This window comes from Salmo salar, chromosome ssa19 (genome assembly GCF_905237065.1).
Source record: "Salmo salar chromosome ssa19, Ssal_v3.1, whole genome shotgun sequence".
NCBI classification, from domain to species: domain Eukaryota; kingdom Metazoa; phylum Chordata; class Actinopteri; order Salmoniformes; family Salmonidae; genus Salmo; species Salmo salar.
The window spans coordinates 52,373,340-52,385,605 of record NC_059460.1 but is presented as its reverse complement, the minus strand read 5'-3'; the positions used below and the strand labels follow the sequence as shown (position 1 = coordinate 52,385,605).

General features: G+C 40.6%; 1 protein-coding gene across 4 annotated transcripts in view; it reads left to right on the top strand.

Annotated features, from left to right (window-relative positions):
* Positions 1 to 12,266, top strand: part of pemt (phosphatidylethanolamine N-methyltransferase) — a 113,780-nt gene that overhangs the window by 79,478 nt on the left and 22,036 nt on the right. For all 4 annotated transcript variants that reach the window (XM_045701857.1, XM_045701855.1, XM_045701856.1 and 1 more), the window contains exon 5: positions 10,696 to 10,807. In XM_045701857.1, coding sequence (XP_045557813.1) covers positions 10,696 to 10,807 — 112 coding nt within the window. The remainder of the gene's footprint in view (positions 1 to 10,695; positions 10,808 to 12,266) is intronic.

The window sequence follows — 12,266 nt, the reverse complement described above, 5'->3', positions numbered from 1 at the left end:
GAGAGAGTCTCCGCCAGGAATTTATGGCCTGAGATAACAGAACCTGGGTGTAGGAGAGAGTGAGAGAGCGGGGGAAGCCACTATCTATACCCAGAAAGGGCCACTTCATGACATAGGCAATGTTCAATTTCATTGACGCATTTCATTGAGTGTATAGATGTGTTCATTTTTGTGCTGTTTGCTTTATGGACACAAGTGAGTGAACATTGTAATTTACATGTTTTGTAGAGGAGTGCTTTTTCGTCTTTTTTATTATAAACTCAGCAAAAAAAGGAACGTCTCTTTTTCAGGACCCTGTCTTTCAAAGATAATTCGTAAAAATCCAAATAACTTCACAGATCTTCATTGTAAAGGGTTTAAACACTGTTTCCCATGCTTGTTCAATGAACCATAAACAATTAATGAACATGTACCTGTGGAACGATCGTTAACCTCTCTAGGGTCGGCGGGACGAAATCGTCCCACCTACTCAACAGCCAGTTGAATCCCGTGGCGCGTTATTCAAATACCTTAGAAATGCTATTACTTCAATTTCTCAAACATATGACTATTTTACACCATTTTAAAGACAAGACTGTCGTTAATCTAACCACACTGTCCGATTTCAAAAAGGCTTTACAACGAAAGCAAAACATTAGATTATGTCAGCAGAGTACCCAGCCAGAAATAATCAGACACCCATTTTTCAAGCTAGCATATAATGTCACATAAACCCAAACCACAGCTAAATGCAGCACTAACCTTTGATGATCTTCATCAGATGACAACCCTAGGACATTATGTTATACAATACATGCATGTTTTGTTCAATCAAGTTCATATTTATATCAAAAAACAGCTTTTTACATTAGCATGTGACGTTCAGAACTAGCATACCCCCCGCAAAATTCCGGTGAATTTACTAAATTACTCACGATAAACGTTGACAAAAAACATAACAATTATTTTAAGAATTATAGATACAGAACTCCTCTATGCACTCGCTATGTCCGATTTTAAAATAGCTTTTCGGTGAAAGCACATTTTGCAATATTCTCAGTAGATAGCCCGGCATCACAGGGCTAGCTATTTAGACACCCACCAAGTTTAGCACTCACCAAAATCAGATTTACTATAAGAAAAATGTTATTACCTTTGCTGTCTTCGTCAGAATGCACTCCCATGACGTCTACTTCAATAACAAATGTTGGTTTGGTTCAAAATAATCCATAGTTATGTTCAAATATCCTCTGTTTTGTTCGTGTGTTCAAGACACTATCCGACGCATTTCGTGACAAGAAAATTCTAAATATTCCATTACCGTACTTCGAAGCATGTCAACCGCTGTTTAAAATCAATTTTTATGCCATTTTTCTCGTAAAAAAGCGATAATATTCCGACCGGGAATCTGTGTTTAGCTTCAAAGACGATAGAAAATAAAAACATGGGGTCGACTCGTGTACGCGCCTCAGCCCATTGTCCTCTGATAGAGCACTTGCCAAAAGTGCTAATGTGTTTCAGCCTGGGGCTGGAATTACATCATTCAGCTTTTTCCCGCCTTCTGAGAGCCTATGGGAGCCGTAGGAAGTGTCACGTTACAGCAAAGATCCTCAGTCTTCAATAAACAGAGTCAAGAAGCTCAAGGAATGGTCAGAGAGGGCACTTCCTGTAAGGAATCTTCTCAGGTTTTTGCCTGCCATATGAGTTGTGTTATACTCACAGACACCATTCAAACAGTTTTAGAAACTTTAGGGTGTTTTCTATCCAAAGCCAATAATTATATGCATATTCTAGTTTCTGGGCAGTAGTAATAACCAGATTAAATCGGGTACGTTTTTTATCCGGCCGTGTAAATACTGCCCCCTACCCCCAACAGGTTAAGACATTAACAGCTTACAGACGGTAGGCAATTAAGGTCACATTTATGAAAACTTAGAACACTAAAGAGGCCTTTCTACTGACTCTGAAAAACAACAGATGTGGCCAGGGCAATAAATTGCAATGTCCTTACTGTGAGACGCCTAAGACAGCGCTACAGGGAGACAGGATGGACTGCTGATCGTCCTCGCAGTGACAGACCACGTGTAACAACACCTGCACAGGATCGGTACATCTGAACATCACACCTGCGGGGACAGTACAGGATTAGTCACAACAACTGCCCGAGTTACACCAGGAACGCACAATCCCTTCATCAGTGCTCAGACTGTCCGCAATAGGCTGAGAGAGCTCTTATAAGTTGGTCAGAAAAACCCTTTGCCTTGTTCTGACTTCACACACGTTAGGCACTATACATACGTAACCTTTCAGGTAGAAATTGGTCATGTCAGTGGTTGTGCGTTCATGCTCTATACACCCTGCCCTCACCTAGCACATCTTCCTCAACCCCTGTCACCCGTCTCTTAATGTGTATATATACTGTACATAATACATACATAATTTGTTGTAAGGTATGGCCGACCGGACTACCAACCTCAGTACACTTTTATTTGATTTTCACCGACGCAAACAAACACTTATTAACAATGAAAAAAAATCTGTATCACCAGCTGTACGTCTTTTCAAGGTCAAACCCTTCACTATCTACTATTTGTCATTCTCTATTCCGCCATTTTAGTACTGTTGCAAGGTATGGCCGATCAGACTATCAGACCCATTATCCTACATTTTAAGTCCAATTGTGCAAACAAACACATTCGTATCAACAACGAACTAATATCAGAATATTTCTCCAGCTGGGCTTGTTTTCAAGGACGACCCCCCCCCCTCACCACCTACTTTGAGAATCAGACTGAACTCGCGCGAGAGCGCCTGTATATCCAAATCGACTTACAGGAGCAATTAGGGTTAAGTGCCTTGCTCAAGGGAACATCGATCGATTTTTCACCTAGTCGGCTCGTGGATTCGAACCAGCGACTTTTCTGTTACTGGCCCGCTAGGCTACATGCTGCCCTGTGATTTTACGCCACGCTATGATTTGGTATGAAACATCCATAGGGCTCAGCTGCTTACTCAGCCTCTGTTCACGCTCAGTCTGTTGTCCTCCTAAGGCCTCTTGTTGTTGTTTAACTTTTTCGTATTGCTCAGGTCCCTCTTTCTCCCTGCCTCAGAGCTTGTTTAAAAATAACTATACATCAATGTTGACTCACTCTGAATCCCACAATGTTTTGAAGCTCCTGGGCCCAATTCTTATGTCAGTTTCAATGTTTCTTTTTTTCTGTCGTCTACTGCGGAGGTCAATAGGCCCTGAAGGAAGATAAAGGTGTCAACATTACACTTGGAATAATTGAATCATGCAGCGGTTACTTGTGTTTACTGCCATAAGGTGTGAGTGTGTAACTGTGATTTAGAATGAGCTACAGTGCCATAGCTCCTAAAGTTAAACCAAGCCCATTGGCTGTGGAGCAGCTAAGTGAACAATGATGGCTGTTTATGAAGTTAGTGTTTATCCTCGTAACGGGTGAAGGTGGATTTTTAGGTGGGTAGACTAGGACGAATAACATACCAATTGACATGAGGGGAGGTAAACTGACGAGTGCGTTTTGAGGTGATTCCGAAGAGAGAAAGTGTTTGTGGGGCCTCCAAACCTCTAAAAAGTTCATGTTGGGTGCATGCAGCTACACCGTTTCGATATTGTGTTCATAAGAGCGGGGATGATAGACAGAAAAATATCGTGACGACCGAACTGACCACTTACCGAGGATATCAGTAAATATAAATAGTTACCTATACGGAAATGTGATGTTTGAAATGAATTAAGTCTGCTAATATGGCCAATTGCTAACGGGTACGTTGATAGCTATGCCTTTCAAATTAGTAGTAGTTTTATTGTTATAAACGTATCATTCCAATGGGTTTTTGTCCATATACCACAGCTCTTGTGTTCATGTTTTTCTCTGAAACTCTCGTTATCAGGTAGACAGAGAACATGAGCTTACCACTTATATTTTTCACCTTTAAGCCATCATGTGAATGCTGAGTGTAATTTTTTTTTTTTTTACGTCAGAGACCGGTATTTCTAATACTCAAAGAATACATAAAGCAGAGCCACATCAGTTTTGGTGGGGGGGCTTGGCGTCTCTAGATAATGTAGTGTACTGTAAATAAACCCTCCTTTAGTGACTTTGGTCATTTGTCAAGAAATCTGGGTTTGAAGTCTCTTAAGCAAATTGAAAAATATAGTTATCTTCTAAAGTGACGCAGAGAAAGTCAATTTAGTTTACCATGGTTTTGTTATGATGCCCTAAAAGCCAGGTTTCTATTCAGCAAAGATTTGTTGATGTAAGTCTATCACACAGACTACATCATGTAACCCATTATATATAAAAAATGTATTTACCTGCCTCTTCTTACATTTTGGCATTTTAAAGAGAAAATGAAAATGGCCATCTTTGTGAATTAGAAAAGATCAACTTGTCTGTTTTACTTAGAGAGAGGTACTGTTTATATGGAAAATAATTCACACTGCAGTCGAAGCCATGCGGGTTCTCCAGTTACACTGAGCTATGCCTCAGCCTACACCTTACTTTAGTGTAACCTCCCTTCGCCCCTACCGCTCTTCACCTTTCACCTACCAAACCAAACAGCTGAGGGGTATACTACGAAGCGGGATAGAGGAGCTAAACTAAATTGAATTAAACTTGGGATAACCGTTGCCACGAAGGTAACTCACATTTTTGCCAGAAATCAGATTCTCTCCCTCTCGCAAAAATTACATCATCCTCCCTTTCATTTGAGGAAGATGACTGATTAAATATTTGATTGATCAAATATTTTGTGTTAAAAATATTAATATTAAAATAACTATCAAACTGCAAATTTAGCAATGGCATTTTGTATGACCATTATTTGATCTATAGGATTGGAAAAAAGGGTGCCTGTTCATTGATAAGACGGCATTAATGATACGTGTAATAAAAGAAAGATGGCACTTCTAATTAAGAAATAAGGCCCGAGGAGGCGTGGTATATGGCCAATATACCACAGCTAATAGCTGTTCTTAAGCACGACGCGGCTCGGAGTGCCTGGATAAAGCCCTTAGCCATGGTATGTTGGCAATGTACCACAAACACCCGGGGTGCCTTATTGCCATTTTAAACTGGTTACCAATGTAATTAGAGCAGAAAAAATACATGTTTTGTAATACCCATGGTAAATGGTCTGATATACCACGTCTTTCAGCCAATCAGCATTAGATGCTCGAAACACCCAGTTTATTAACCACCATAGGCTGAATTTTCAGGATAATTTGTCTTTCATTTTGGTTTCTGAAAAAATGAAAATATGTAATGGATTTGCCCCTACAGTAGATTGCTGTTCCAGCATTGTCTCAATGAAGAGTTTGGCGTTCGACTCGTTGTGCTATACAGCTGCGACACACGTGCAGTTGCAATCCTGGTTTGAGTTAGCGGCAGGTGCAGGATCAATATCCACCTTCGTAACATAGAATGAAGCCTGAGTTGGAATGTGAAGCTAGCTGAAGCTGGCTCGCTTTAGAAAATCCTGACAATCTGCCTACAGTTGAAGTCTGAAGTTTACATGCACCTTAGCCAAATACATTTAAACTCAGTTTTTCACAATTCCTGACATTTAATCTGAGTAAAAATTCCCTGTTTTAGGTCAGTTAGGATCACCACTTTATTTTAAGAATGTGAAATATCAGCATAATAGCAGAGAGAATGATTTATTTCAGCTTTTCTTTCTTTCATCACATTCCCAGTGGGTCAGAAGTTTACATTCACTCAATTAGTATTTGGTAGCATTGCCTTTAAATTGTTTAACTTGGGTCAAACGTTTCAGGTAGCCTTCCACAAGTTTCCCACAATAAGTTGGGTGAATGTTGGCCCATTCCTCCTGACAGAGCTGGTGTAACTGAGTCAGGCTGTAGGCCTCCTTGCTCACACACGCTTTTTCAGTTCTGCCCACAAATGTTCTATAGGATTGAGGTCAGGTCTTTGTGATGGCCACTCCAATATCTTGACATTGTTGTCCTTAACCTCTCTAGGGTAGGTGGCAGCAAATCGTCCCACCTACGTAACAGCCAGTGTAATCCCGTGGCGCGTTATTCAAAAAACACAAAAATGCAAAAACTTCAATTTTTCAAACATATGACTATTTTACACCATTTTAAAGACAAGACTCTCGTTAATCTAACCACACTGTCCGATTTCAAAAAGGCTTTACAACGAAAGCAAAACATTAGATTATGTCAGCAGAGTACCCAGCCAGAAATAATCAGACACCCATTTTTCAAGCTAGCATATAATGTCATATAAACCCAAACCACAGCTAAATGCAGCACTAACCTTTGATGATTTTCATCAGATGACAACCCTAGGACATTATGTTATACAATACATGCATGTTTTGTTCAATCAAGTTCATATTTATATCAAAAACCAGCTTTTTACATTAGCATGTGACTAGCATTCCCACCGAACACTGCCGGTGAATTTTCTAAATTACTCACGATAAACGTTCACAAAAAGCATAACAATTATTTTAAGAATTATAGATACAGAACTCCTCTATGCACTCGATATGTCCGATTTTAAAATAGCTTTTCGGTGAAAGCACATTTTGCAATATTCTCAGTAGATAGCCCGGCATCACAGGGCTAGCTATTTAGACACCCAGCAAGTTTAGCACTCACCAAAGTCAGATTTACTATAAGCCCATAGTACTCTGATCGGCCACTTGCCAAAAGCGATAATGTGTTTCAGCCAGAGGCTGCCTCGATATCGTTCAGCTTTTTCCCGGGCTCTGAGAGCCTATGGGAGCCGTAGGAAGTGTCACGTTAGAGCAAAGATCCTCAGTCTTCAATAAAAAGAGCCAAGATGAAACACAACTTCTCAGACAGGCCACTTCCTGCATGGAATCTTCTCAGGTTTTGGCCTGCCATTTGAGTTCTGTTATACTCACAGACACCATTCAAACAGTTTTGGAAACTTTAGGGTGTTTTCTATCCAAAGCCAATAATTATATGCATATTGTAGTTACTGGGCAGGAGTAGTAACCAGATTAAATCGGGTACGTTTTTTATCCGGCCGTGTCAATACTGCCCCCTAGCCCTAACAGGTTAAGCCATTTTGCCACAACTTTGGAAGTATGCTTGGGGTCATTGTCCATTTGGAAGACCCATTTGCGACCAAGCTTTAACTTCCTGACTGATGTCTTGAGATGTTGCTTCAATATATCCACATAATTTTCCATCCTCATGATGCCATCTATTTTGTGAAGTTCACCAGTCCCTCCTGCAGCAAAGCACCCCCACAACATAATGCTGCCACCCCGTGCTTCACGGGTGGGATGTTGTTCTTCGGCTTACAAGCATCCCCCTTTTTCATCCAAACATAACGATAGTCATTACGGCCAAACAGTTCTATTTTTGTTTCATCAGACCAGAGGACATTTCTCCAAAAAGTATGATCTTTGTCCCCATGTGCAGTTGCAAACCGTAATCTGGCTTTTTTAAGGCGGTTTTGGAGCAGTGGCTTCTTCCTTGCTGAGTGGCCTTTCAGGTTATGTCGATATAGGACTAGTTTTACTGTGGATATAGATACTTTTTTACCTGTTTCCTCCAGCATCTTCACAAGGTCCTTTGCTGTTGTTCTGGGATTGATTTGCACTTTTCGCACCAAAGTATGTTCATCTCTAGGAGACAGAACGCGTCTCCTTCCTGAGTGGTATGATGGCTGCGTGGTCTCATGGTGTTTATACTTGCGTGCTATTGTTTGTACAGATGAACATGGTACATTCAGGCATTTGGAAATTGCTCCCAAGGATGCACCAGACATGTAGAGGTCTACAATTGTTTTTCTGAGGTCTTGGCTGATTTCTTTTGATTTTCCCATGATGTCAAGCAAAGAGGCACTTAGTTTGAAGGTAGGCCTTGAAATACATCCACAGGTACACCTCCAATTGACTTAAATTATGTCAATTAGCCTATCAGAAGCTTCTAAATCCATTACATCATTTTCTGGAATCTTTCAAGCTGTTTAAAGGCACAGTCATCTTAGTGTATTGTAAACTTCTGACCCACTGGAATTGTGATTAAGTGAAATAATCTGTCTGTAAACAATTGTTGGAAAAATTACTTGTGTCATGCACAAAGTAGATGTCCTAACCGACTTGCCAAAACTATAGTTTGTTAACAAGAAATGTGTGGTGTGGTTGAAAAACGAGTTTTATAATGACTCCAACCTAAATATATGTAAACTTCCCACTTCAACTGTAACTTCATAGTATACCCCTCCGCCCCCTAATGCAAAAATCCAGAGATGTTGCCAAAGCAACCATAATAGTGCATTTTTGTGTAGTCTGTATGATGGGAGAGCTCCCACTGGCAGGTTATGCAGTCGGCAGCCAGGTGCTCACTGAGTTATGCCCCAGATCAGAGACTCCTGCCACCAGCCTCACTCATACATTCCCTCCACCTTCCTCCATTTTGTAACCATCCACCTAGCCAAAATATTTAGCCATTAGCACCCTGATACAAAAGTCAACATATTCTGTACTTTTATATTCATTTAATCATTCGTACTTGTATGAATGATCACTTCAATTACATGAGCAAAAAATGTTCCACTTTATTTGGAATGGCAAGCCAGACACAATTCAACGGGCCTATTTATATAATGAATATGAATTCGGAGGGAGAAATGATTAAATATTCATGCATTAGACCTCTCACTAAAGGCTTCAGTCATACAAAACTATACTTAAATCCGAACTGGTTCTCTAGCAGATTAGCAAGAATGGAACACCCAGTGTTCAAGAATGGCCTTTTGAAAATGAATGAATCTCCAAAATATCGCTTTTTTTAAAACCAGTTTTTTGTTTTATTCCACCTTTTATTCCACCTTTCCACTTTTACCTTTGTCAATTTATATCATAAATCGAACTGGTGGAGTTAATGTATGTCACATGCAGTTAACAAAAATATATGGAAATGTCTGCTCTATCCAAAGTTACAACCAACTTGATTGCAGTATTACCACAAAAATGGAGGAGGCAAGTGGAAGGGGGAGAAGATAAGGAACTTGTCTGTCCTGCATTAAAGACCAAAATTGGTTAAAGATTATGATAAATAAAACTGGTGTACTTTTTTATTTAAGGACCAAAAAATGTACAGCTGCTCCATACAGGTTGCAAAATAGTTGGGAGGAGATGTTCGATGTACCGATTCCATGGCACATGGTTTATGAATTGATGCATAAAACGACGCCGGATTCAAAACTTAATTTAAATGATTATATAAAATTCTTGCAATCAATAAAATGTTATATAGGGGATACAACCATCCCACCTCTGGAGATTTTGCAAAGAGACAATCATTAGATCACTTGTTTTGCTACTGCCCATATGTAGCTTGTTTTTGGTCGCAGGTTCAGGAATGGTCAAAAGAATATCAACATTTATTAGGAGCTAACTTGAAATAGCACTTCTGGGTGATTTGAATAGTCATAATCAATAATATAATACAACTCTTAGCAAAAATATTTCTTTAATTTACAATCTGAAGAAACTATGAGCATATAAAGGTTCAGAACCTTTGTAAAACATCACAGCACAGAGTGGAAAATACATATATGGCAGTTAGAAATCACAACTGGATGGTCTTAAGAGATATATGGGAGGGGTTAAGGGTAGCTGACAGCTCGGACTAAAAACAAACAAAATATAACTGATGTAAAATATACGGTCTGTAAAAATGTATGTTTAAAAATATATATACAGTATTTAAAATAATATATTTACTATATATTTACAAAGAAATATACTGAAAAATATATTTAAACACAACATGCAACAATTTCAATGTTTTTACTTAGTTCATAAAAGGAAATCAGTCAATTGAAATAAATTTATTGGGCCCTAATCGATGGATTTCACATGACTGAGCAGGGGCGCAGCCTTGGGTGGCCAATTTGGAATTTGTTTTTTTCCCCACAAAAGGGCTATATTACAGACAGAAATACTCCTCAGTTTCATCTGCTGTATGGGTTGTTGGTCTCAGACGATCCCGCAGGTGAAGAAGTTGGATGTGGAGGTCCTTGGCTGGTGTGGTTACACGTGGTCTGCGGTTGTGAGGCCAGTTGGACATACTGACAAGTTCTCTAAAATGACGTTGGAGTCGGCTTATGTTAGAGAAACTAACATTCAATTCTCTGGCAACTGCTCTGGTGGACATTCCTGCAGTCAGCATGCGTATTGCACATTCCTTCAAAACGTGAGACATCTGTGGCATTGTATTGTGTGACAAAACTGCACATTTTATAGTGGATTTTTATTGTCCCCAGCACAAGGTGCACCTGTGTAATGATCATGCTGTTTAAACAGCTTCTTGATATGCCACACCTGTCAGGTGGATGGATTATCTTGGCAAAGGACAAATGCTCACTAACAGGAATGTAAACAAATTTGTGCAATTTTCCTCCTTTTTTAATGAAATAAGCTTTTTGTGTGAATGGAACATTTCTGGGATCTTTCACTTCAGCTCATGAAACATGGACCAACATATTACATGTTGCGTTTATATTTTTTTCAGTGTATATTGGTGATTGGAAATGATGCAGACAATAACATTAATAGAGCCACAATCTATCTGCAATATTAAAGCTGATCAGTGTGTCTTTTGAGAGTAGTGGTGGGTAGTGTATCTGGTCACCTGTAGTGTGATGTATTGAATATCTTATGTACGTGTGTTTCTTCCAGGTGACTATTTTGGAATCCTAATGGAAGAGAAAGTGAAAGGTTTCCCCTTCAATGTAACTGAGAACCCTATGTACTGGGGCAGCACTGCCAACTATCTGGGACTCGCATTCATGTAAGTCTGTGTGTCCGTGTGTATGTGTGTGTGTGTGTGTGAGAGAGAGAGAGAGCTTGTGGGTGCGAGAGCAAGCGTGTTTGAGTATGTTTGTGCTAGGTGTGTGTGCATTGGTTTGTTTGTTTGGCTAGCTGAAAACCCATAATTCTCCGGTCTCTGTCCCAGACCCACTCACACTGTCTGATTGGCCAGACATAATGACAGCACTTCACTTTGTAGTGAAGTAATATTCATCATAACAGGAAGTACAATGGCTCCGTAGGACATACATTACATGACCAAAAGTATGTGAACACCTGCTCATCAAACATCTCATTCCAAAATCATGGGCATTAATATGGAGTTGGTCCCCCCTTCGCTGCTATAACAGCCTCCACTCTTCTGGGAAGGCTTTCCACTAGATGTTGGAACATTGCTGCAGGGACTTGCTTCCATTCAGCCACAAGCGTAAGTGAGGTCGGGCTGATGTTGGGCGATTAGGCCTGGCTCGCAGTCGTCATTCCATTTCATCCCTAAGGTGTTCAATAGGGTTGAGGTCAGGGCTCTGTGCAAGCCAGTCAAGTTCTTCCACACCAATCTCGACAAACCGTTTCTGTATTGACCTCGCTTTGTGCACCGGGGCATTGTCATGCTGAAGTAGGTAAGGGCCTTCCCCAAACTGTTGCCACAAAGTTGGAAGCACAGAATCGTCTGGAATGTCATTGTATGCTGTAGCGTTAAGATTTTCCTTCACTGGAACTAAGGGGCCTAGCCCGAACCATGAAAAACAGCCCCAGACCATTGTTCCTCCTCCACCAAACTTTACAGTTGGCACTATGCATTGGGGCAGGTAGTGATCTCCTGGTGTCCGGCAAACCCAAGTTCTTCCGTTGGACTGCTAGATGGAGAAGTGTGATTCATTACGCCAGAGAACGCGTTTCCACTGCTCCTGAGTCCAATGGCGGCGAGGTTTACACACCTCCATCTGATGCTTGGCATTGTGCATGGTGATCTTAGGCTTGTGTGTGACTGCTCGGTCATGGAAACCCATTTCATGAAGCTTCCAATGAACTGTTCTTGTGCTGACGTTGCTTCCAGAGGTAGTTTGGAACTCGGTAGTACGTGCTTCAGCACTCAGCGGTCCCGTTCTGTGAGCTTGTGTGGCCTACCACTTTGCAACTGAGACATTATTTCTCCTAGATGTTTCCACTTCACAATAACAGCACTTACAGTGCTCTAGCAGGGCAGAAATTTGACGAACTGACTTGTTGGAAAGGTGGCATCCTATGATGGAGCCACGTTGAAAGTCATTGAGCTCTTCAGTAAGGCCATTCTACTGCCAATGTTTGTCTATGGAGATTGCATGGCTATGTGCTTGATTTGATACACCTGCTTGCGTCTGTGCGTGAGAGATTTCTTTCCTCTTGACAGGGGGAGGACTGACTGGCCCTCAAGTATTGTTCTTGTGTTCCTGGGCCAT